At 38.9% G+C, this 21,461-nt stretch overlaps 1 protein-coding gene across 2 annotated transcripts in view; it reads left to right on the top strand.

Annotated features, from left to right (window-relative positions):
* Positions 1-21,461, top strand: part of WDR33 (WD repeat domain 33) — a 118,232-nt gene that overhangs the window by 41,998 nt on the left and 54,773 nt on the right. For both annotated transcript variants that reach the window (XM_055398654.2, XM_055398653.2), the window contains exons 2-7: positions 10,546-10,773; positions 11,935-12,003; positions 12,569-12,673; positions 15,485-15,580; positions 15,711-15,862; positions 17,556-17,653. In XM_055398654.2, the coding sequence (XP_055254629.2) occupies positions 10,570-10,773; positions 11,935-12,003; positions 12,569-12,673; positions 15,485-15,580; positions 15,711-15,862; positions 17,556-17,653 (724 nt within the window). In that variant the 5' untranslated portion in view covers positions 10,546-10,569. The remainder of the gene's footprint in view (positions 1-10,545; positions 10,774-11,934; positions 12,004-12,568; positions 12,674-15,484; positions 15,581-15,710; positions 15,863-17,555; positions 17,654-21,461) is intronic.

The following is a 21,461-nucleotide window of genomic DNA, read 5'->3' as shown; positions in this document are numbered from 1 at the left end:
TCTGTTCTTCCGTGTCCAATTCTAACTGTTGCTTCTTAACCTGCATACAGATTTCTCAAGAGGCAGGTCAGGTGTTCTGGTATTCATTCCCATCTCTTGAAGAATTTTCCAGTTTTTTGTGATCCACACAGTCAAAGGCTTTGGTATAGTCAATGAAGCAGATGTTTTTCTGGAACTCTCTTGCTTTTTCCATGATCCATCGGATGATGGCAATTTGATCTCTGGTTCCTCTGCCTTTTCTAAATCCAGCTTGGACATCTGGAAGTTCTCGGTTCACATACTGTTGAAGCCTGGCTTGGGGAATTTTGAGTACACTTTGCTAGCGTGTGAAATGAGTGTAGTTTTGTGGTAGTTTGAGCATTTTTTGGCATTGCCTTTCTTTGGGAGTGGAATGGGGTCCAGTCCTGTGGCCACTGCTGAGTTTCCCAAATTTGCTGACATATAGAGTACAGCAGTTTCACAGCATTATCTTTCAGGATTTGAAATAGCTCAACTGGAATTCCATCACCTCCACGAGCTTTGTTCATCGTGATGCTTCCTAAGGCCCGCTTGACCATCCATGTTGCTGCAAACGGCAGTATTTCATTCTTTATAATGGCTGAGTAATACTCCATTGTATATGTGCCACATTTCCTTTATCCATTTCTCTGTTGATGAGCATTTAGGTTGCTGCTACATCTTGGCTATTGTAAACAGTGCTGTAATGAACATTGGGGTGCATATATCCTTTCAGATCATGTTTTTGTTTATACAGTTTTTCTTTTTACATTTTTGATAGTTTTTTATTACTTTAATCAGACGTTAGTCTCAGTGAAATGAGTAATTGTTTAGCACAGTTCTACAGCGTGAAACTTGTAATGACTTCTTTAAGAAAAGCTTTTGTGTAGAGACTTCTTGGCAGTCCAGTGGTTAAGACTTTGCCTTCCAGTGAAAGGGGCATGGTTCAGTCACTGGTCAGGGAACTACAATCCTACATGCTGTGCAGTGTGGCCAAAAAAAAAGAGCATTTGTTTTTTGTTTTTCCTATCTTCATTTGTAATGTTGGTTATATGTTATGACCAACCTAGATAGTATATTAAAAAGCAGAGATATTACTCTGCCAACCAAGGTCCGTCTAGTCAAGGCTATGGTTTTTCCAGTGGTCATGTATGGATGTGAGAGTTGGACTGTGAAGAAAGCTAATCACCGAAGAATTGATGCTTTTGAACTGTGGTGCTGGAGAAGACTCTTGAAGAGTCCCTTGGACTGCAAGGAGATCCAACCAGTCCATCCTAAAGGAGATCAATTCTGGGTGTTCATTGGAAGGACTGATGCTAAAGCTGAAACTCCAATACTTTGGCTACCTCATGCGACGAGTTGACTCACTGGAAAAGAATCTGATGCTGGGAGGGATTGGGGGCGGGAGGAGAAGGGGACGACAGAGGATGAGATGGCTGGATGACATCACCGACTCGATGGACATGAGGTTGAGTGAACTCCGGGAGTTGGTGATGGACAGGGAGGCCTGGCGTGCTGTGATTCATGGGGTCGCAAAGAGTGGGACACGACTGAGTGACTGAACTGAACTGAAAGGTTATAAAGAGGTTATTTTGTAACAGTTGGGACAAGAAGCAAAATTAAAATGCTTGTATGGATTTGCATGCCCAAGCATCTGAGAACTAAGTCTGGGTATTCCAGTTTGTTCACAGACTAATCAGTACATTGGCTAAAAGAATAGTAAATTTCATACAAAATAGTATCTTTGAGCAAAAAGTATCTTTGGAGTTATCTACATTAAACTTGTTGTCCAGGTTGAGAAAACAGATGCAGACAAGTTGCATGACTTGCCTAATTTTGGAGAAAGCTCGAAGGCTAAGAATATGCTGCTTGGTTTTATGGATTCAGGAGCCTTTGTATTTGCTGAAAATAGAGGTGGGGACCAGACACCACGAAGTACGAAATCTGTTCTGTGAACTTAGAAGGGATATTCGTTGAATCAGAACAATATATTGTACCTGATGCAAGGCATAATAAAAAGTAGGCACTTGGTAAGATTGTGCCGATTCCTTGAAGTGTTGAAGGTCAGTGTGAATTCAGTGTTTCAGGTGGAGTTTTTTCCTTAGCTGTTTGGTTCTGTTGTTGGTATGTGTTTAATGATCATACGCAGATTTCTGGTTCTCATTCTGCCTCAGTTTCTGTCTTCCCTACAGCCTCCTTCCTCTCCCCCATTTCCTGTATCTCTCCCTCATGCTCCACCCCAGTGGGAGATAAATACGCTTTGGGGATGACCCTGACTACTGGTTTAAATTTGTCGTTTCTGTTAGTGTAGCTCAAATGTGAATACTGCAATGAGTAGAAATTATAGTAATTATTTTTAGGAAAGGTAAAGCTCTTCTTTTTTTGTATTTGGTTAGTTATATGGTTCCTTGAATTACAGTCTCCTGAGTGAAGCTTGGAAAGAATAGTTTCAGTGATTTGATTGATGGTTCTTTCTTTGTAGGCCACTCAATTTTAACCTCATATATCAAGTTTTCTGCTGTTGCAATCAAAGAGAGCTGTTATATCATTATTGTAGACATCTTTTGGCAACCCATGTTGAAGGAGGATCAAGAGGTCTAGGGGCTTTGCTCTGCCTCTGTGTTAATCTGCTTGGGTTGCCAGAACAAAGTGCCATAGGCTGGGTGGCTTAAACAGCAAACAATTTTCGCACAAGTTTGCAAGTTAAAAGTCTAAGATTCAGATGTGAGCAGGGGGTTAGTTTCTTCTGAGACCTCTCTTCTTGGATTGTAGGTGGCTATTGCCTTCCCTTGTTTTCACATGGCTCCCCTTTCGTGCATGTCTGTGTCATAATCTCCTTTTCTGATGAGGGTAGTAGTCAATAGGATCAGAGCTCTGAAGTATCGGAGGTTAGGACTTCACACAGGAATTTGTGAAGGGGCGCACTTCAGCTCGTAGCAGCCACTAAGTGGCTCTGTTTCTGACTTTGGACAAGTTGTAGTGGTTTGCAGGAAGTGACCCTGATGTGTGTTAGGGCATTTATGAAGACTGATTACTGTATTGTCAGGAGGTTTGTTTATGTTTTAGTTTAGGGCTGGATTTTGATTTGGAATATACTTTTTTTATTCTTTCTCTTTTACTTCATGCTGGACCTTTATTTCTAGAACACAAGTGGTACTTGACCATTTACGGAAAAGTGAAAGTTCTGAACAAGTTTTAACAGTGGATCAGTATTTGGAAATATATTTCCTCCCACCCTCTGTAAAGTTTTTTTGAAATTCTTATTTCTATTTGTCCATGGAGTTGCAAAGAATTGGACATGACTGAGTGACTGAGCTGAACTGAGTTTAGTTCAGTCTTGTTTTTGCCACATGTCTTGGCATGTGGGGTCTTAGTTCCCCAACAAAGTATGGAACCTGTGCCCTCTGAATTGGAAGCATGGATCTTAACTACTGGACTGCCAGGAAGTACCTGTGATGTCTTAAATGAAAGAGTAATATTTTTTTTTCTAGCTTTAACAAGTGAATTATTTAAAAGTGTTAGTAACAACATATTGATTGTTTTGCATTTGACTTCAGCATTGACTTCAAATATTTTCTCATATTTGTACAGTAGATCCTAGGTTTGGCTCTTGATTAGTGCTTTATATACATGTACCCATCACCCAACTTTAATACCATCAGCTTTCTGTAAATGTGTCATCTGTGGTATTGGTGGTTTAGTCACTAAGTTGCATCTGACGCCTGTGACTCTGTGATCTGTAGCCTGCCAGTGTTTCCTCTACTCCATATAATATTTTTTTCCAGTGGACTAAACCCCTATTTTTTAACTGAGGTAAAAGTCATATAACAAAATGCACTGTCCTAGCCATTTTAAAGTGTCTGATTCAGTACTCCTCAGTGTATACACAGTGTTGTGCAGCTGTCACCTCTACCTAGTTCCAGATATTTTCATCATCATCAAAGGAGGCTCCATTCCCATTAGGTAGTCATTGCCCGTTCCTCTCTTTACCTGCCAGCCACTAATGCGCTTTCTGTCACTGTGTGTTAAGCTGTTCTGGATTTGAGCATACACGAAGGCATATATTATGTGACCTTTTACCCTTGGCTGCTTTTGTTTACATAGTGGTTTTGGGAGTTGTCCATGTTGTAGCATATGTCAGCACTTCATTCCCTTGTTTTTTTGGCTGAATAATTAAGCCTCTTTTGATATGTGTAAAAACCTTTATTCTCATTTGATATCAGTAATAAAAACTAGAATATTGGAATAATTTTATTTTAATAAAATCAGAAATTTGATGATTATAAAGTGAAAAAATAGTAATTTAAAAGCATACTTACCAAATCTGCACTCTTAGAATTATTGACAGAGGCATCGAAATTAAAGCCTTTAGTTGAAGCTGAAACCTAATTGGATTCATAAGATAGCTGAATAAATAGATTCCCTCACCAACTTTATTGAGGCAGTTGCAGTCTGTTTAATTCATACATACACAGCCTGAAAAGACAGACAGAATGTGTCTCATTGCACTGTTGTTTTTGGTTGCTAAGTTGTGTCTGACTCTTTGTGACCCCGTAGGTTATAACATGCCAGTCTCCTCTGTCCTTGGGATTTCTCAGGTAAGAATACTGGAGTGGGTTTCCATTTCCTTCTCCAGGAGATCTTCCCAATCCAGGGAATCCAACCTGCATCTCTTGCATTTAGAGGTGAATTCTTTACCATTGAGCCACCAGGGAAGCCCTGTCTCATCTCATTTCAAATTAACATTTGTTAGGGTCTCCTGGAATTGTTCCAGAATAGTGGAAATAATACTACATTCATGTTTTATTATTTTGTTGTGAACAAAGCTAGTGGTGTGATTATTCACCTAGAGCTAGACATCCTGGAATGTGAAGTCAAGTGGGCCTTAGAAAGCATCACTGTGAACAAAGCTCGTGGAGGTGATGGAATTCCAGTTGAGCTATTTCAAATCCTGAAAGATGATGCTGTGAAAGTGCTGCACTCAATATGCCAGCAAATTTGGAAAACTCAGCAGTGGCCACAGGACTGGAAAAGGTCAGTTTTCATTCCAATCCCAAAGAAAGGCGATGCCAAAGAATGCTCAAACTGCCGCACAATTGCACTGATCTCACACGCTAGTAAAGTCATGCTCAAAATTCTCCACGCCAGGCTTCAGCAATACGTGAACCATGAACTTCCAGATGTTCAAGCTGGTTTTAGAAGAGGCAGAGGAACCAGAGATCAAATTGCCAACATCCGATGGATCATGGAAAAAGCAAGAGAGTTCCAGAAAAACATCTATTTCTGCTTTATTGACTATGCCAAAGACTTTGACTATGTGGATCACAATAAACTGTCGACAATTCTGAAAGAGATGGGAATACCAGACCACCTGATCTGCCTGTTGAGAAACCTGTATGCAGGTCAGGAAGCAACAGTTAGAACTGGACATGGAACAACAGACTGGTTCCAAATAGGAAAAGTAGTACGTCAAGGTTGTATATTGTCACCTTGCTTATTTAACTTATATGCAGAGTACATCATGGGCTTCCCTGGCGGCTCAGAGGTTAAAGCATCTGCCTCCAGTGCGGGAGACCCGGGTTCGATGCCTGGTTCGGGAAGATCCCCTGGAGAAGGAAATGGTAACCCACTCCAGTATTCTTGCCTGGAGAATCCCATGGATGGAGAAGCCTGGTAGGCTACAGTCCATGGGGTCGCAAAGAGTCGGACACGACTGAGCGACTGAACGGACGGACGGACAGAGTACATCATGAGGAACGCTGGGCTGGAAGAAGCACAATCTGGAATCAAGATTGCCGGGAGAAATATCAATAACCTCAGATATGCAGATGACACCACCCTTATGGCAGAAAGTGAAGAGAAACCTCTTGATGAAAGTGAAAGAGGAGAGTGAAAAAGTTGGCTTGAAGCTCAGCATTCAGAAAACTAAGATCATGGCATCTGGTCCCATCACTTCATGGGAAATAGATGGGGAAACAGTGGAAACAGTGTCAGACTTTATATTTTTGGGCTCCAAAATCACTGCGGATGCTGATTGCAGCCATGAAATTAAAAGATGCTTACTCCTTGGAAGGAGAGTTATGACCAACCTAGACAGCATATTAGAAAGCAGAGACATTACTTTGCCAACAAAGGTCCATCTAGTCAAGGCTTTGGTTTTTCCAGTGGTCATGTATGGATGTGAGAGTTGGAGTATAAAGAAAACTGAGCACCAAAGAATTGATGCTTTTGAACTGTGGTGTTGAAGAAGACTCTTGACAGTCCCTTGGACAGCAAGCAGATCCAACCAGTCCATCCTAAAGGAGATCAGTCCTGGGTGTTCATTGGAAGGACTGATGCTAAAGCTGAAACTCCAATACTTTGGCCACCTCATGCAAAGAGTTGATTCATTGGAAAAAACTCATGCTGGGAGGGATTGGGGGCAGGAGGAGAAGGGGACGACAGAGGATGAGATGGTTGGATGGCATCACCGACTCGATGGACATGAGTTTGAGTGAACTCTTGGAGTTGGTGATGGACAGGGAGTCCTGGTGTGCTGTGATTCATGGGGTCACAAAGATTCGGACACGACTGAGCGACTGAACTGAACTGAAAGCTAGTGGAGATGATGGAATTCCAGCTGAGCTGTTCAATTAAAATCCTCAAAGGTTATGCTGTTAAAGTGCTGTACTCAATATGTCAGCAAATTTGGAAAACTCAGCAGTGCCCACAGAATTGGAAAAGATCAGTTCGCATTTCAATCCCAAAGAAGGACAGTGCCAAAGAATGTTCAGACTACCATACAGTTGCACTCATTTCACTTGCTAGCAAGGTAATGCTCAAAATCCTTCAAGCTAGGCCTTAGCAGTATGTGAACCTAGAACTTCAAGGTGTGCAAACTGAGTTTAGAAAAGGCAGAGGAGCCAGAGTTCAAATTGCCTACATTCGTTAGATCATAGAGAAAGCAAGGGAATTCCAGAACAACATCGACTTCTGCTTCATTAACTACACTAAAGCCTTTGACTTTGTGGAACACGAGAAACTGTGGAAAATTCTCAAAGAAATTGGAATATCAGACTACCATACCTATCTCCTGAGAAACCTATATGCCAGTCAAGAAGCAACAGCTAAAATCGAACACGGAACAATGAGTTGGTTCAAAACTGGGAAAGGAGTACGTGAAGGCTCTGTATTGTCATCCTGTTTATTTAATTTCTCTGCAGAGTACATCATGCAAAATGCCAGGCTGGATGACTTACAGTCTTGATTGACTTATAATCAAGATTGCCAGGAGAAATATCAACAGCCTCAGATTTAGAGTGGTATCATGTGCATATCTGAGGCTGTTGACATTTCTCCCAGCAACTCTAATGGCAGAAAGTGAAGAGGAACTGAAGAGCCTCTTGAAGTGAAGTCCCTCAGTTGTGTCCGACTCTTCGCCACCCCATGGACTGCAGCCTACCAGGCTCCATCCATGGGATTTTCCAGGCAAGAGTACTGGAGTGGGGAGCCTCTTGGTGAGGGTGAAAGATGAAAGAGAGAATGCTGGTTTAAAACTCAGCATTCAAAAAACTAAGATCATGGCATTCGGTCCATCACTTCATGGCAGGTAGTAGGGGAAAAAGTGGAAGCAGTGACAGATTTTATTTTCTTGGGCTTTAAAAATCATTGTGGGCGATGACTGCCTCAATTAAATTAAAAGACGCTTGCTCCTTAGAAGGAACGCTATGGCAAACCTAGACAGCAAATTAAAAAGCAAAGAAATCATGTTGCTGACAAAAGTGTATATAGTCAAAGCTATGGTTTTTCCATTAATCATGTGTGGATGTGAGAGTTGGACCATAAAGAAGGCTGAATGCTGAAGAATTGATGCTTTTGAACTGTGGTGCTGGAGAAGACTCTTGAGAGTCCTTTGGACTGCAAGATCTAACCAGTCAAGCCTAAAAGAAATGAACCCTGATATTCTTTGGAAAGACTGATGGTGAAGCTCCAAAACTTCAAGAGCCAGCTCACTGGAAATGACCCTGATGCTGGGAAGATTGAGGGCGGGAAGAGAAGGGGCAGCAGAGGATAACATGGTTGGATGGCATCACCGACTCAATGGACAAGTTTGAGCAAACTCTGGAACGTAGTGAAGGACAGGGAAGCCTCATGTGCTGCAGTCTATGGAGTTAAAAATAGTTGGACATGACTTAGCAACTGAACAGCAACAACCACAACAACATGTTTTGTTTCTCAAATTTAAAAAAATTCATTGAATTTCAAAAGTTTGTCTGTGCTGGGTCCTCTTTTCGACACGTGGGCTTCTCTGGTTCTTGCACATGGGCTTGGTTGCCCCAAGGCATATGGGATCTTAGTTCCCTGACCAGGGAGTAAATCCAAGTCCCTTGCATTACTCGACCTCCAGGGAAGTTCCTATTTATTTTTGGTATCGTGGGAGTTAGGACTTTATCTCCCCACTCCCCACTTTCCTCCTCCATTTCCTTTCTGTTAGCATTATCAGATGGTTTCAGGAGACACTAAAGTGACAAGGATGTATTCAGTTCAGTTCAGTCGCTCAGTCGTGTCCAGCCCCTTGCGACCCCATGAATCACAGCATGCCAGGCCTCCCTGTCCATCACCAACTCCTGGAGTTCACTCAAACTCATGTCCAATGAGTTGGTGATGCCATCCAGCCATCTCATTCTCTGTCATCCCCTTCTCCTCCCACCCCCAATCTTTCCCAGCATCAGAGTTTTTTCCAGTGAGTCAACTCGTCTCATGAGGTGGCCAAAGTATTGGAGTTTCAGCTTCAGCATCAGTCCTTCCAATGAACACCCAGGATTGATCTCCTTTAGAATGGACTGGTTGGATCTCCTTGCAGTCCAAGGGACTCTCAAGAGTCTTCTCCAGCACCACAGTTCAAAAGCATCGATTCTCCGGCGATCAGCTTTTGTCACAGTCCAACTGTCACATCCATACATGACCACTGGAAAAACCATAGCCTTGACTAAACGGACCTTTGTTGGCAAAGTAATGTCTCTGCTTTTTAACATACTATCTAGTTTGGTCATAACTTTCCTTCCAAGGACTAAGCGTCTTTTAATTTTACTGATTTTCATCCAAAGGAAATCACAGATTTATTTTCAGGCCCTTAATTTAGTGTCTTGAATTAAGAAAGGCAAATGTAAGAATATAGAAAAATAATCGTTGCTCTTTTTGAAACAAAAATGCAGAAATGCTAACACCCTTTATGTATTTTTCATGATCTGGTTTTTAAAATATGCTTGAAATGTGTTTTTAATTCATGCAAATTTGTATTATTGGAATGTAAATTTAATTGGAGAGCACTAAAGTTAAAAAACTAAGCCCCTAACATTTTTTTCTTCAGATGTTAGCCTAATATTGCCTGTATAGAAATGTAGATGTACATACTGAGAAATTCGTTTCTGTGGTTGTTACTTTGATCCTGAAATTAGATAGACATACTTTTAGTATTTATATGAAATAAGATAGTTTATTCTACTTTTTACACTCATCCTAAGAAATTTAGGGGCTTCCCTGGTGGCTCAGAGGTTAAAGCATCTGCCTCCAGTGCGGGAGATCTGGGTTCTGTCCCTGGGTCGGGAAGATCCCCTGGAGAAGGAAATGGCAACCCACTCCAGTATTCTTGCCTGGAGAATCCCATGGACGGAGGAGCCTGGTAGGCTACAGTCCACGGGGTAGCAAAGAGTAGGACACGACTGAGCGACTTCACTTTACTTAAGAAATTTAAGAGGATAGAAATGAAGCTTAAGTTCTTTTTAATGACTGTTGTATAAAATGAGGGCCTTACAATAAACTTAAAATGATCTGTTTTATCATCAAACATCTGATGAAAATTTCATTTTAAAAATGTGAGCAGTTCTCAGTGATTTTACCTTCCTTCCCCCTGCAGTTTAGCCACCCCACATGTACAAAATACACTTGCGTCAAGCTCTTAAAAAACAGATGTTTCCTTCCACCAGGCTAAATTTTACAACAAATACTTATTAAATTATTTATTATTTTTTGGGGGTGCTGTGCTGGATCTTCATTGCTCTTCATGGGCTGTCTCTAGTTGGGGCAAGCAGGGGATATTCTAGTTGCCGTGCTCAGGCTTCTCATTGCAGAGCACGGGCTCTAGGGTGCGTGGGTTTCAGTAATTGCAGCACATGGAGTCATAGTTGCAGTTCTTGGACTCTGGAGGGTGGGCTCAGTAGTTGTGGCTAACGGACTTAGTTGTCCCATGGTATATGACATCTTCCTGGACCAGGGATTGAACCAGTGTGCTGTGCATTGCAAGTGGATTCTTAACCAGTGGACCACCAGGGAAACCCCTACAACAAATACTTATTAGCACTTAATGTGTGAGTTGACCTTTTTTCCAGTTATAACTGGTTTCTGCCATTAAGTCAAATAGTTCATTTTGTAAATAGGTTGAATAAAAGATAGAAATGATGCATATTAGAAAAAGGTACAGGAGTGTAAAAAAATGTTCATTTGAAAATGTTTTCTGGTAGTGTTATAGTGCTGACATATTTGTAGTGAAAGTACTTTTTCCTTTCCCAGGTGTCGTAGAACGAAAACATCGCCATGGCTACAGAAATTGGTTCTCCGCCTCGGTTTTTCCATATGCCAAGGTTCCAACACCAGGCACCTCGACAGCTGTTTTATAAGCGACCAGATTTTGCACAGCAGCAAGCAATGCAGCAGCTCACCTTTGATGGAAAACGAATGAGAAAAGCAGTAAACCGAAAAACCATAGACTATAATCCATCTGTAATTAAGTATTTGGAGGTAAGTTCAGTTAATGTGCTTTAGATGTCCAAACTTCAGTTTTTTAAAAAGAAGAAAAGTTTTAAAATGTAGGGTAATGAGTATACCTGTGTTTTTTGCATTAGGAGGATGAAATAACATTTCAAATGAGGCCAGTCACCTCAATTAAATAGAGTACTGGCTGTTTTGTTTTTCCCCTCTGAATGCATGCATAATCTCAAAAAATTTTAAAGACTCTAGTTTAAAAACACACTTTGTTCTAAAGGTTCACAACATGTATCAGAAGAGAGTACTTTTGTTCCAGTTGTAAAAAAACTTATAGTGTATGTAAAATGTTAAGAGATTACCAACATAAGGATATTTCTGCGAGAACATGTGTTCAGAATAGTGATGTGTATGTCCAGTATGTGGGGCTCTCCAAGCCCCTCAAGGAACGGGCCTCTGTTTACTTAGACCGTTGAGCATGTGCTACAGTCTTCTCAGGTGAAACTCTGATAGGGTATGTGGAGGCAGAGTAGGGGGTCTACCTAAGCCTGGCTCAGGTTGACAGATCTCCTCTGTGAGTTCTTTATTTATTTGTCTTAACCTTTTTTAAGTCTCTGATTTGCTTTTTATTACCATCTCCACTTTAATCAGGTTTTGGTCTGTTTTGCTTCTTATGAAGAAAATTTGTCTACTTTTCATTACCTGAGTCAAATTACTAAAAGATCTATATGGCTGTTGGGCATAATTAGTGTGTTGCAGGGACTTAGCAGAAAAATATTCATTCAGAGGTAAAGATAGATTTAGGTTTTGTCAGATATTTCAGCTGAAAAACTAGACTAAGAGAGTTTGGGAGGAGTTGAGAAAGCCAAGACCAGGATAAGAGGCACTGTTTTTGCTGAGGAATTTGACGGAATTGGGAATGTCTGTCTGTGAGAATGGGTTGGGGTCAGCAGCATCTTGGATGATTGGTTGGGCTTAATATGAGCAAAGAGAGGAAATTCTAAGCAATGTCAGTAGGAAAAGGGGGAAATCTCTTAAGATAAACACTATTATCTATGTTTTAGAACGTGGTGAAAAAATTTTCTTTTTCTTTTTCCCCATTTGATGACAGCTTACATTTTGTAAATATTTACTTAAGTTTCAAGTTGAGTATAATTAGACTATATATTGATTGATTGATTGATTGATTTTTAACAGAATAGAATATGGCAAAGAGACCAGAGAGATATGCGAGCAATTCAGCCTGATGCAGGTTATTATAATGATGTAAGTATAAGATATGTCATATTAGCTTAATAAAATCCTCTTTGCTTGGACTTAGGAACTATGAGATCTCTCATGTAAACATGGACTTTTCTTTTTACATTTTTGTTTTTTATAATTAAAACATTCCTGAAAGGATAGTGTATCTGCATAAACCATGTTTTTTTTTTTAACCTGCATTTAAATTTTTCTTTGATGATGGGCGAACTTTTGATTTGGGGCTTAAAGCAATGTTCAGCAAAAGGTTGCACTGCCTAAGAGTCTTTGTAACAGAGAAGTTAATTTTAACCTTGCTTGTTATGAATATGTTCAAGTGTGTTGACTTTGAGAAGTGATTTGGGAAAACTGGCACTTGCTTTTATTGTTTATTTAGTAATAAATAATAGGCATTTAACTTTCCTGTACTTTAGTTTTCTTCATTTGATTACTATAGACTAATATATTACAATACTGTCCTGTATGGTCCTAAATTTGTCTTTAAATGTTGAAATGATTACCTTACCATGTCCCTGGTTTATACCGTGTGCATGATCAGAAGCTCTTTAAATCTAATTTTCTTTTTTTGTAGCTGGTTCCACCTATTGGGATGTTGAATAATCCTATGAATGCAGTAACAACAAAGTTTGTTCGAACATCAACGAATAAAGTAAAGTGTCCAGTATTTGTTGTCAGGGTAAGTATTCTGTTTGATACTTTTTGGAAAATTTAATTTTGAAAAACTAGCCTGCAAATATATTTAATAGGACAAAGAAAATGAAGCATTGTTTAAAATATATAACTGGGATAAAAATCAGTATATTGCTTTTATTTTTATGATGGAATATCCAGTTTATGTAGTATATCCACGTTTAGTAAGGTAGTACTTTTGGATTGCTCTTGTGTTGCAATTTCTGTAGAATTCTCACTGAGCTAGCCATGGATATATATTGCAGCAGGTGTCTGACTTGCTCTTGAATAGAAATGTTTTGTTGCAATTTAGAAAACAGCGCCTCAAGGTGAATCACAACTCTTAGGGTTACTGGGAAGGGAAATACCCAAGAAGAGCTGAAGTTCAATGGTAGACCATAGTTGTCGTCAGTGAAGGTACATTGTGGGTACTCAATACATTTTCGCTAAAATTTTTAAAATATAATATTAAAATAAACAGTACATTGACATGGTCCAAATTATTAAAATTTCAAGGGTTTGTGATAAAGAAGTCTTCCCATCTCTGTGTCCCAGGCATCCAGCTAATATTCCTACAGATAATAGTATAATCTTTTTGTGTATGTGTTTTGCTAGTAAGAAAGTACTTGTTTGTTAGGAGTATATCAAGTCCAGAAACGTAAGATAGTTAATAGTCAAAGTTGAGCGAATAAGAATTGAAAAAATAATAGGACAGAGGAAAGACATTTGTGGCAAATGAGCAAAATAAGCAGGTCTTCTTATTAGAGAGGTGTGATAGACAGCCCAGAGAACTGAGAGGGCTGGAAGAGATGCTGGTTTCAGCTCCAGACAAATGTGACAGTCATCCAGGCCTCCTCTTTGTTTCAGAGGCCTATTACAGTAGAAAACAATAGAAAAGGAACATTATTTGAATGGCTTTTGTGTTAGTTCAGTTCAGTTCAGTCATTCAGTCGTGACCGACTCTTTGCGACCCCATGAGTCACAGCACGCCAGGCCTCCTTGTCCATCACCAACTCCAGGAGTTCACTCAAACTCGTGTCCACAGAGTCGGTGATGCCACCCAGCCATCTCATTCTCTGTCGTCCCCTTCTCCTCTGGCCCCCACCCTTTCCCAGCATCAGAGTCTTTTCCAGTGAGTCAACTCATCGCACGAGGTGGACAAAGTATTGCAGTTTCAGCTTTAGCATCAGTAGAGCCAACCAATTTGTAGTGTAATTTTGTATGATAGAGGATTTGGTAAAAGGAGTATCAGTTCAGTTCAGTTCAGTCGCTCAGTCGTGTCCGACTCTTTGTGACCCCATGAATCGCAGCACGCCAGGCCTCCCTGTCCATCACTAACTCCCGGAGTTCACTCAAACTCATGTCCACAGAGTCGGTGATGCCATCCAGCAATCTCATTCTCTGTCGTCCCTGTCTCCTCCCACCCCCAATCCCTCCTAGCATCAGAGTCTTTTCCAGTGAGTCAGCTTGTCGCATGAGGTGGCCAAAGGATTGGAGTTTCAGCTTTAGCATCAGTCCTTCCAGTGAACACCCAGGACTGATCTCCTTTAGAATGGACTAGTTGGATCTCCTTGCAGTCCAATGTGCAGCTAATTTTAATTTGTTAGCATAACACAGAAAACCTTTTTGAGGTGAATAGAATCTGAGCATTCCATGTCTTGAGTCTTGTTAGATGGGTAAATTTCTCATTTGGGAATCAAGCTGTAAGGTCTTAGGAAATTTGCACGTAGTGGAGACAAGTCCAGATTACAGGTGTTAAAGACATAAAGACTGTGGGTCCTGTGTCTACAGTGTGGTTGCCTTTAGTCTTTACCGAGTTGGGATCCATAGCAGATAACAGAAACTGGGAAAGTAGAAGGGTTTTTTAAAATGATCATCAAAATCGTGATCTTCAGGTAAGCAGTAAAAGGCTGGCTTATCATGTGTATCTGTGTAATTTTCCAAGTAAACTTGATTTCGTATGTCTCATCCTGTAAGCACCCTTGTATTTTTCAGCCCTGTGTCACACTTTTTACAGGGGAAAGTAGGATTGTTGTATTGATATTTCTTGTGGAAAACATGTGTAATCTGTCATAGAAACTTGAAAATAAAAGAAAAAGTACGTTACGTTTTGAGTTGATAAACATATGCCACAGATTCCTTCAGAATGCAGATTATGGCGTTGAAGTACTGGGGTACTGTTAGTCATGCCTCTGTTGTATTGCTTTTTTTTTGTTTGAGACTAGATTAGCATGAGACTTGTCACTGCTTGATATTGTGAATGAAGAACTTTATATGTATTGTACATTTAGTTTCCAGGAAAAATTTGATAGCCTTGATTTCCTTAAATTGATATTTACGTTATACTATTTTGTTTTGTTATTTTCATAAAACGCTGGTAACTCTTCTGCCTGAATGGTCCACTGGCAGCTGTAATAAACCAGATCTTTCACTCATTCAGTCTCTGAGTTTTCCTGGTGACTGACGATCTTATTTATTAATATGTTGATCTTCCGTGTATTCTAGAAAAAGTAGATCTTTAGATATTCTGTTTTGAAATGCTCTTTAGGGTGCCTAGGTGTGTGTAACTTAACAGGTAATTGTAATGCACTTACTCTTTTTAATTTACTTAATGAGCTAAGTGCTAGAGCTTTCCTTGAACTGTGTTAATTTCTTTTCTGGCTACGTATTTGCTTATAAATCTGAGCCATATTCTGAAGTGTAAGTATTGTCCACTTAATGTCAGGTGTTGGATATTTTATAGCCTTTCTGTGTGTTTTAAAAATTAATTAAGGTTGTGGATTTGTGACCTTGTATAATGTCCTTTTTTCTTTCCCAGTGGACTCCAGAAGGAAGAAGGTTGGTCACTGGAGCTTCTAGTGGGGAGTTCACCTTGTGGAATGGACTCACTTTCAATTTTGAAACAATATTACAGGTAACAGTAATCATCAGATGGTAGCATCATTCTGTGTTAATGGCATTTTAAAACTTACGATTGGACAGATCATTACCTTCCTTCGTATAGTCTTTGATACGATGTTTATAACTGTTCTCTGTTTTTACAGGCTCATGATAGCCCAGTGAGAGCCATGACCTGGTCACATAATGACATGTGGATGTTGACAGCAGACCACGGCGGTTATGTGAAATATTGGCAGTCGAACATGAACAACGTCAAGATGTTCCAGGCACATAAGGAGGCGATTAGAGAGGCCAGGTTTATACACAATATACCATTTTCTGTAGTCCCTATTGTCATGGTTAAATTATTCTCTCAGTGTATTCTGGGTGCAGAGATGCATGGGTTCTGTCAGATTCTGGGAAACCTTTTGCACCATATAAACACAATATTTTTCTTTGTTTTCACACATTCACCATTTTGCTGGCACTTTTCTGAAGTAGTGTTGTCCCAATATGAGCCTTTGCAATATGTTAGAGATGTATTGTCTGCCGCATTTTGCACTGGTTTTCTCTTTTCATTTATGGTTAATAATGTGTATACGTTATTCATTTTTATTACCTACTATGTAAGACAAGAATATTTCATTCCAAATAAAGAATTCAGTCTTTAATTATACAACTGAATAAAATCTAAAGCCTACAGAAAACACCTTCAGAGCTCTCACAAAATACAAGAAAAAAAAAAGGCTTAAGTGAAGACCTGGTTGGCTTGGTTATGCCACGACTTCAAAAGGAAAGTATAGTAGGGCTAAAAACTCCAAGTAACTCTGGGTTGGCAAACGTTAATGGATTAATGAGCGGGTTCTTTCAAGCTTTGAAGCTGTAAGCAGACCATTGTCAAGAAGACTGTAGGACTTTCCTTCTGATTCACTGTTGACGACATCAGTAATGCAAATGTATGATAAGTGGGAGTTTAAAATATTTTCATTAAGTTGTATACTTTTACATATCAGTGAGATATGTATAGTAGAAATGGAAAAGAAAAAGTTTCAGAAACAAGCTTGAAGAAATGCTGCAGCTTCCGAAGAAAGCCAAGCAGCATTCTTTCTGGTTGTGCCACCCACACGAGGGAGGAGGCTGACATCTTTACAGAAACATCATCCACTGTAGTCACTTGTTTCTACTTTCAGAATCTTAACAACGACTTACTGGATAAACACACATCTGCAAAGACTGTTCCTTATTCTCCTGACTATACATTGAGTTTTCGAAAGTGGTCCTTTCTTAAGCATAAGGTTCAGAAGTTCAGGGGAGTTCTTAGAGTTAAATGAGAAACTTGATGGTCTTTTACAGGGAGGGAGAAATGGATCCCTCCTTTGCAGCATATTCTTTGGCTTTAAACAGTCGGAATGTCCCCATGTTAGTTTTCTTCAAAAAGTGTAACATTTATGGGATAACTTGCCTGAAAGAAGGTGTGAACATTTTCCACAAACCCTTTACATAAGTGAGAAACATCATATGAAGGAATATTTTAACAACTAGTCTTAAAACAGCCTGCCTGAAACTTTTCAGCTTATCATAATATGAAGTTCAAAGCAGAAGCTGATGCTCGTTTTCTTTGAGCAGTATTCCTATGTGATTTTAAAAGACTTTACAGGAATATTGCAAAGAGTTTGTTTAGTTCTATACTTAATCAGCTCTATGTTTTCTGTTGATACCATAGGAAATACTTTACTGTGGAGAGTCTGGATAGCATTAGTACTAATAATATCCTCATTAAGTTCTCTGAATATTGATGATTGAAAACTACGAAGCAACTACTCTGAATTATTCTTTTGTTGAGATACGTTTGTTAGCTGACAACACTCTCTTTAAGGGCTCTTCACTGTTGGATACTTCCCTCTCCTGTTTATAACGCAGCACAGTGTTTTATTTTTCCCTGTCTGAGAAGCGCAGATAATCTGTTAAATGCTGACTTCTTTCCCCTGCTGTGTGTCTTCATGTAACAGTTTCTCACCCACGGATAATAAATTTGCTACATGCTCTGATGACGGCACTGTTAGAATCTGGGACTTTCTTCGTTGCCATGAGGAAAGAATTCTCCGAGGTACGTGTACTAACAGTACTGATTGGAATATTTAAATAGGGAAGGCATCTGTGGTTTAAATCATCACAGTACCACAATACCAGCTTACATCTTCATTCAGTTGTTTTACATACACGCCATCTCAACCAGGCTCTTTAAAGAAACCTGAACTCTTTCTGGTTCACAATCACTTTTTGTCTATTTTTACTATTAATATTTTGAGCTATAAATTAAACACATACGCATTTGTTAGGGCTATATTCCTTTTCCTGCCTTGTACCCAGGTTGGCTTTCTCCAACATATTGACACTGTAATTTTATTTATGTAACTCAAATTCTTCTGACATTCCTTTTTTCAATAGGCATTAACCAAAGTCTCAGTAGCTACACTTCTTAATATTGGTATTTCTGAAAGGAGGTGGTTTTTCAGTATACCACATTTATACTACATGGCCCACTTGTTACTAAGTATTGGAGGGATTTTTATTTACTTTTATTGGTTTCATAGTTATAAACTAACATCTGTGAATTACTCTATCCTAGAAAAGAAATCCATATTTTCACTTGGATTAACTTAATTTTCTAAGGTGGGGCTGTTGAAATAACTCACAGTAGTACATCAGCACTATTGATGTGAATTTAATAGTGTTAGAGTTAAGGAATTAACTGTGTGTTTTATATATTCAATATAAATTTTGACACAAAAAACATTTACGTCCATCTCAGTTTATTATTAACTAGGAAGGTAGTGTTCTCGGGTATTAACAAAGAGTACATTGTCTTCCATACTCTTGACTCCATTCTGCCATAAAAGTATCATCTTCCTCTGACACGCACATGCATAGTGAGAGAATGGGTGCCACAGACATTGGGTGTCAAGAAATTACGATTCAGAGATTGCCCTTTTTTGTTCAAGAGTTGGTAAAGTGAGTTATCTTGCTTGACTTGTTTCTCACACCTTTTCAGAGTTTTATTTACAGCATATAGAGCTGATGCTTTCTAGACAAGAAGTTTAGTGTTCTTGATATTTAACCCATATTTCAAGCCAGTGTATTTTTTTAATCACAATTTTTAAACATTCTTGGCTTTGCACATTTTGTGGGTTTTATCCACAGTAATGTATTGTGATAGCTAGCATAAGGATATCGTACCTGTCCTATTGAAGGGGTATACTCATGATGAGATCATAATATTGACAACTTCAGAAACTAGAAGGAGCCTTTGAAATCATCTAATCTGCGCTATTTTATGGATGAGCACCAAGACCCAGGAGATTAAGTGAACAGTCAAGGTAAAATAAGTTCAGAGCCAGGATTAGCATCCTATCACTTGACACCTATCCTAATTCTACTATGAGAAGTCTTAGCTGTTAAACAATGGTAGCTTTTTCTAGACTTTGAAAATCCTAAGAAATATAGAGGAGACCAAATAATTTTATATATTGATGTAATTCTAAAGGATCAAAACCGTTAATTTTACACTGGCCTAGACTGTAATAACCATGAAGTCTGATATAATACCACTATGCATCTTGTATTAAATAAAGAAGAAAAACTAATACAAGATAGTGTTTTTAACCCCAAGTGCCAATGAAGTGTTACTCAGTATTATTAATGAAACTGTTTCTAAACAGTGCTTAAGAACTTGATTCTTCTGAGATTTAGAGTGTAAGTTAGGTATTAATTAGCAGTTAAATATTTTCAAATTTGAGTCCAGGTGAATTTGGATAAAATTACGTGACTGCTGAATCATTACCTGTTCTTCATATAACTTAAAAAACACACCAGTATCATGTCTGTATTAATTGAGAGTTGAATTTTATATTTTATGTGGGTATTCTTTTAAGTTTTTACTATGAATATTTAAAAATGCACAAAAATGCAGTGAACCTCCATGCCCTTTTAGGATCTGTATTCTAGCTTACTCATGCTGTTGTCTTCCTGTAAACAGTGTTATATTTTCTTTATGGTCATGACTTTTTTCTTAAGTACCTTAGTGAGTACATGAGAAATAGAAATACAGTCAACCAAGTTAATTAAACCACCTATGTAGTACTTCTGATAGTGGATCTGGTGTAGTGGATGGGTTTTTATTTAGGTTCTAATTATCTGACAGAAAACTATCATTCCTCATTTTTCTAAATTTTCTGAATTTTAGACATGATTATAAAGTAACGAAACCACTGTTGTCATAATTTTCCTATTCACTTGGTGGGTTGGGGATCAGGGGATTATGGAACTCAAGTTGTCTCAAGGGATGAGGTGAAATTCTTAAAAAATGAAGTGAATTTAATTTAGTTCTATTCATAGAGAATTGAATCCCAAAGTTAAGCAAATAGGAGGCTTTTAAAATGTCTCTTGCCCTTTATTAAGGTACGATAGGCTCTGTGACGTCAGGCAGGTAAGCACACTTCTGTGGCATGTTAGTGTTGTGCATCAGACTATCACTTGGGATTAAGTTAAGAAAATCCAACAACATTCTGATTGAAGGGGATGTTTGTGAGCACATAGTCCAACTGTTTATTGAATACTTTCCTACATCATTCCCCCAAACCATTTTTCTACTCAAAAAACATTTTTAGTGATGCAGTATTTACTATGTGTGCGTGGTTAGTTGCTCAGTTGTGTCTGACTCTTTGCGACCCTATGCTCACCAGGCTCCTTTGCTGATGGGATTTCTCATGCAAGATTACTGGAGTGGGTAGCCATTTCCTCCTCCAGAGGATCTTCCTGACCTAGGTATTGAACCCGACTGTCTTGCATTGGTAGGTGGATTCTTTACCACTGAGCCACCAGAGAAACCCATACAATATTCACTACCTCACATGAACCTCTCAAAAGAGGTTCAGTTTTATATAGCTCTAGTTTTCAGAAAGTTCTCTCTTTAAATCAGAAGCCTACTTTCTTATAACTTGTCCTGCCCTCTGGTACACAAAAAATTAAATCTGAGCTCTTCTACATGGCAGCCCTTCAGGTGCTTGAGGACAGCTCTCCTATCTTCCTAATGTCTTGTAGCTGTAAGCTTACAGGGTCCCTGTGTGTGGCAGAGGCCATTATATGGCACTTTTGAGTACAGAATTTACAGTTCCTTTTTAGTGCATGTCCTTACTGAGATTGTTCTTAAGCTTCTTGGAAAAAGAAGATGTTACACAAGAGAAAATAATCAGTATTTTTAATGTTTAAATGAGCATCGATCTGTTGTCAGATTTGCTACTTTGAGGTTGTCATATTTGTTTCATAGATGGGAAAAGGAAACACTTGTGAAGTTGAATATATTGCAGCATTGAGAAATACCATGTGCGTGCCCACCCATTTCCAAAGCATATGCAAATCAGCATAATTTACACACATTTATCTTTCTTTTCTAGTATGAATTACAGCACTCAATTTAGGGACTGGGATTAAAATAACCCTTAAGCACCAAGAATATGTGTCTAAATGAGCCTCTAAGGTATTTATGCACTTGACTTCAAGTGAAATAGAGGCATTAAAATCTATTTATTAGTGAGCATATATTGTATTCATGCTATCATAGGTAGAACACATTTTTAAAAAATAAAGTATTATGTCTTCTACCCTCATGCTTCTTAAAGTTTGTTTTCACAAACTTAAAATGTTGGGTATTGGGGGAAAGAGTCAATGAGAGTCTTAGAAGTGTGCTTTTATCAGTATAAAGTTAGAAACAGATCATTTGTGACTAAAATGAAAATGATAAAGATTGGAGATACAGAATCAATAAGAATAGTTAATTTTAATGAGAAGCTAAATTTTATTTTTTTGTGCTTAGTTGTGTCTGACTCTTTGTGACCCCATGGACTGTAGTCTGCCAG

Source organism: Moschus berezovskii, chromosome 2 (assembly GCF_049115385.1).
Source record: "Moschus berezovskii isolate FMDL1 chromosome 2, NW_MosBer_1.0, whole genome shotgun sequence".
In the NCBI taxonomy this organism is placed as follows: Eukaryota; Metazoa; Chordata; class Mammalia; order Artiodactyla; family Moschidae; genus Moschus; species Moschus berezovskii.
Note: the sequence above shows the minus strand (reverse complement) of the source record. Positions and strands in the feature narration are given on the sequence as shown.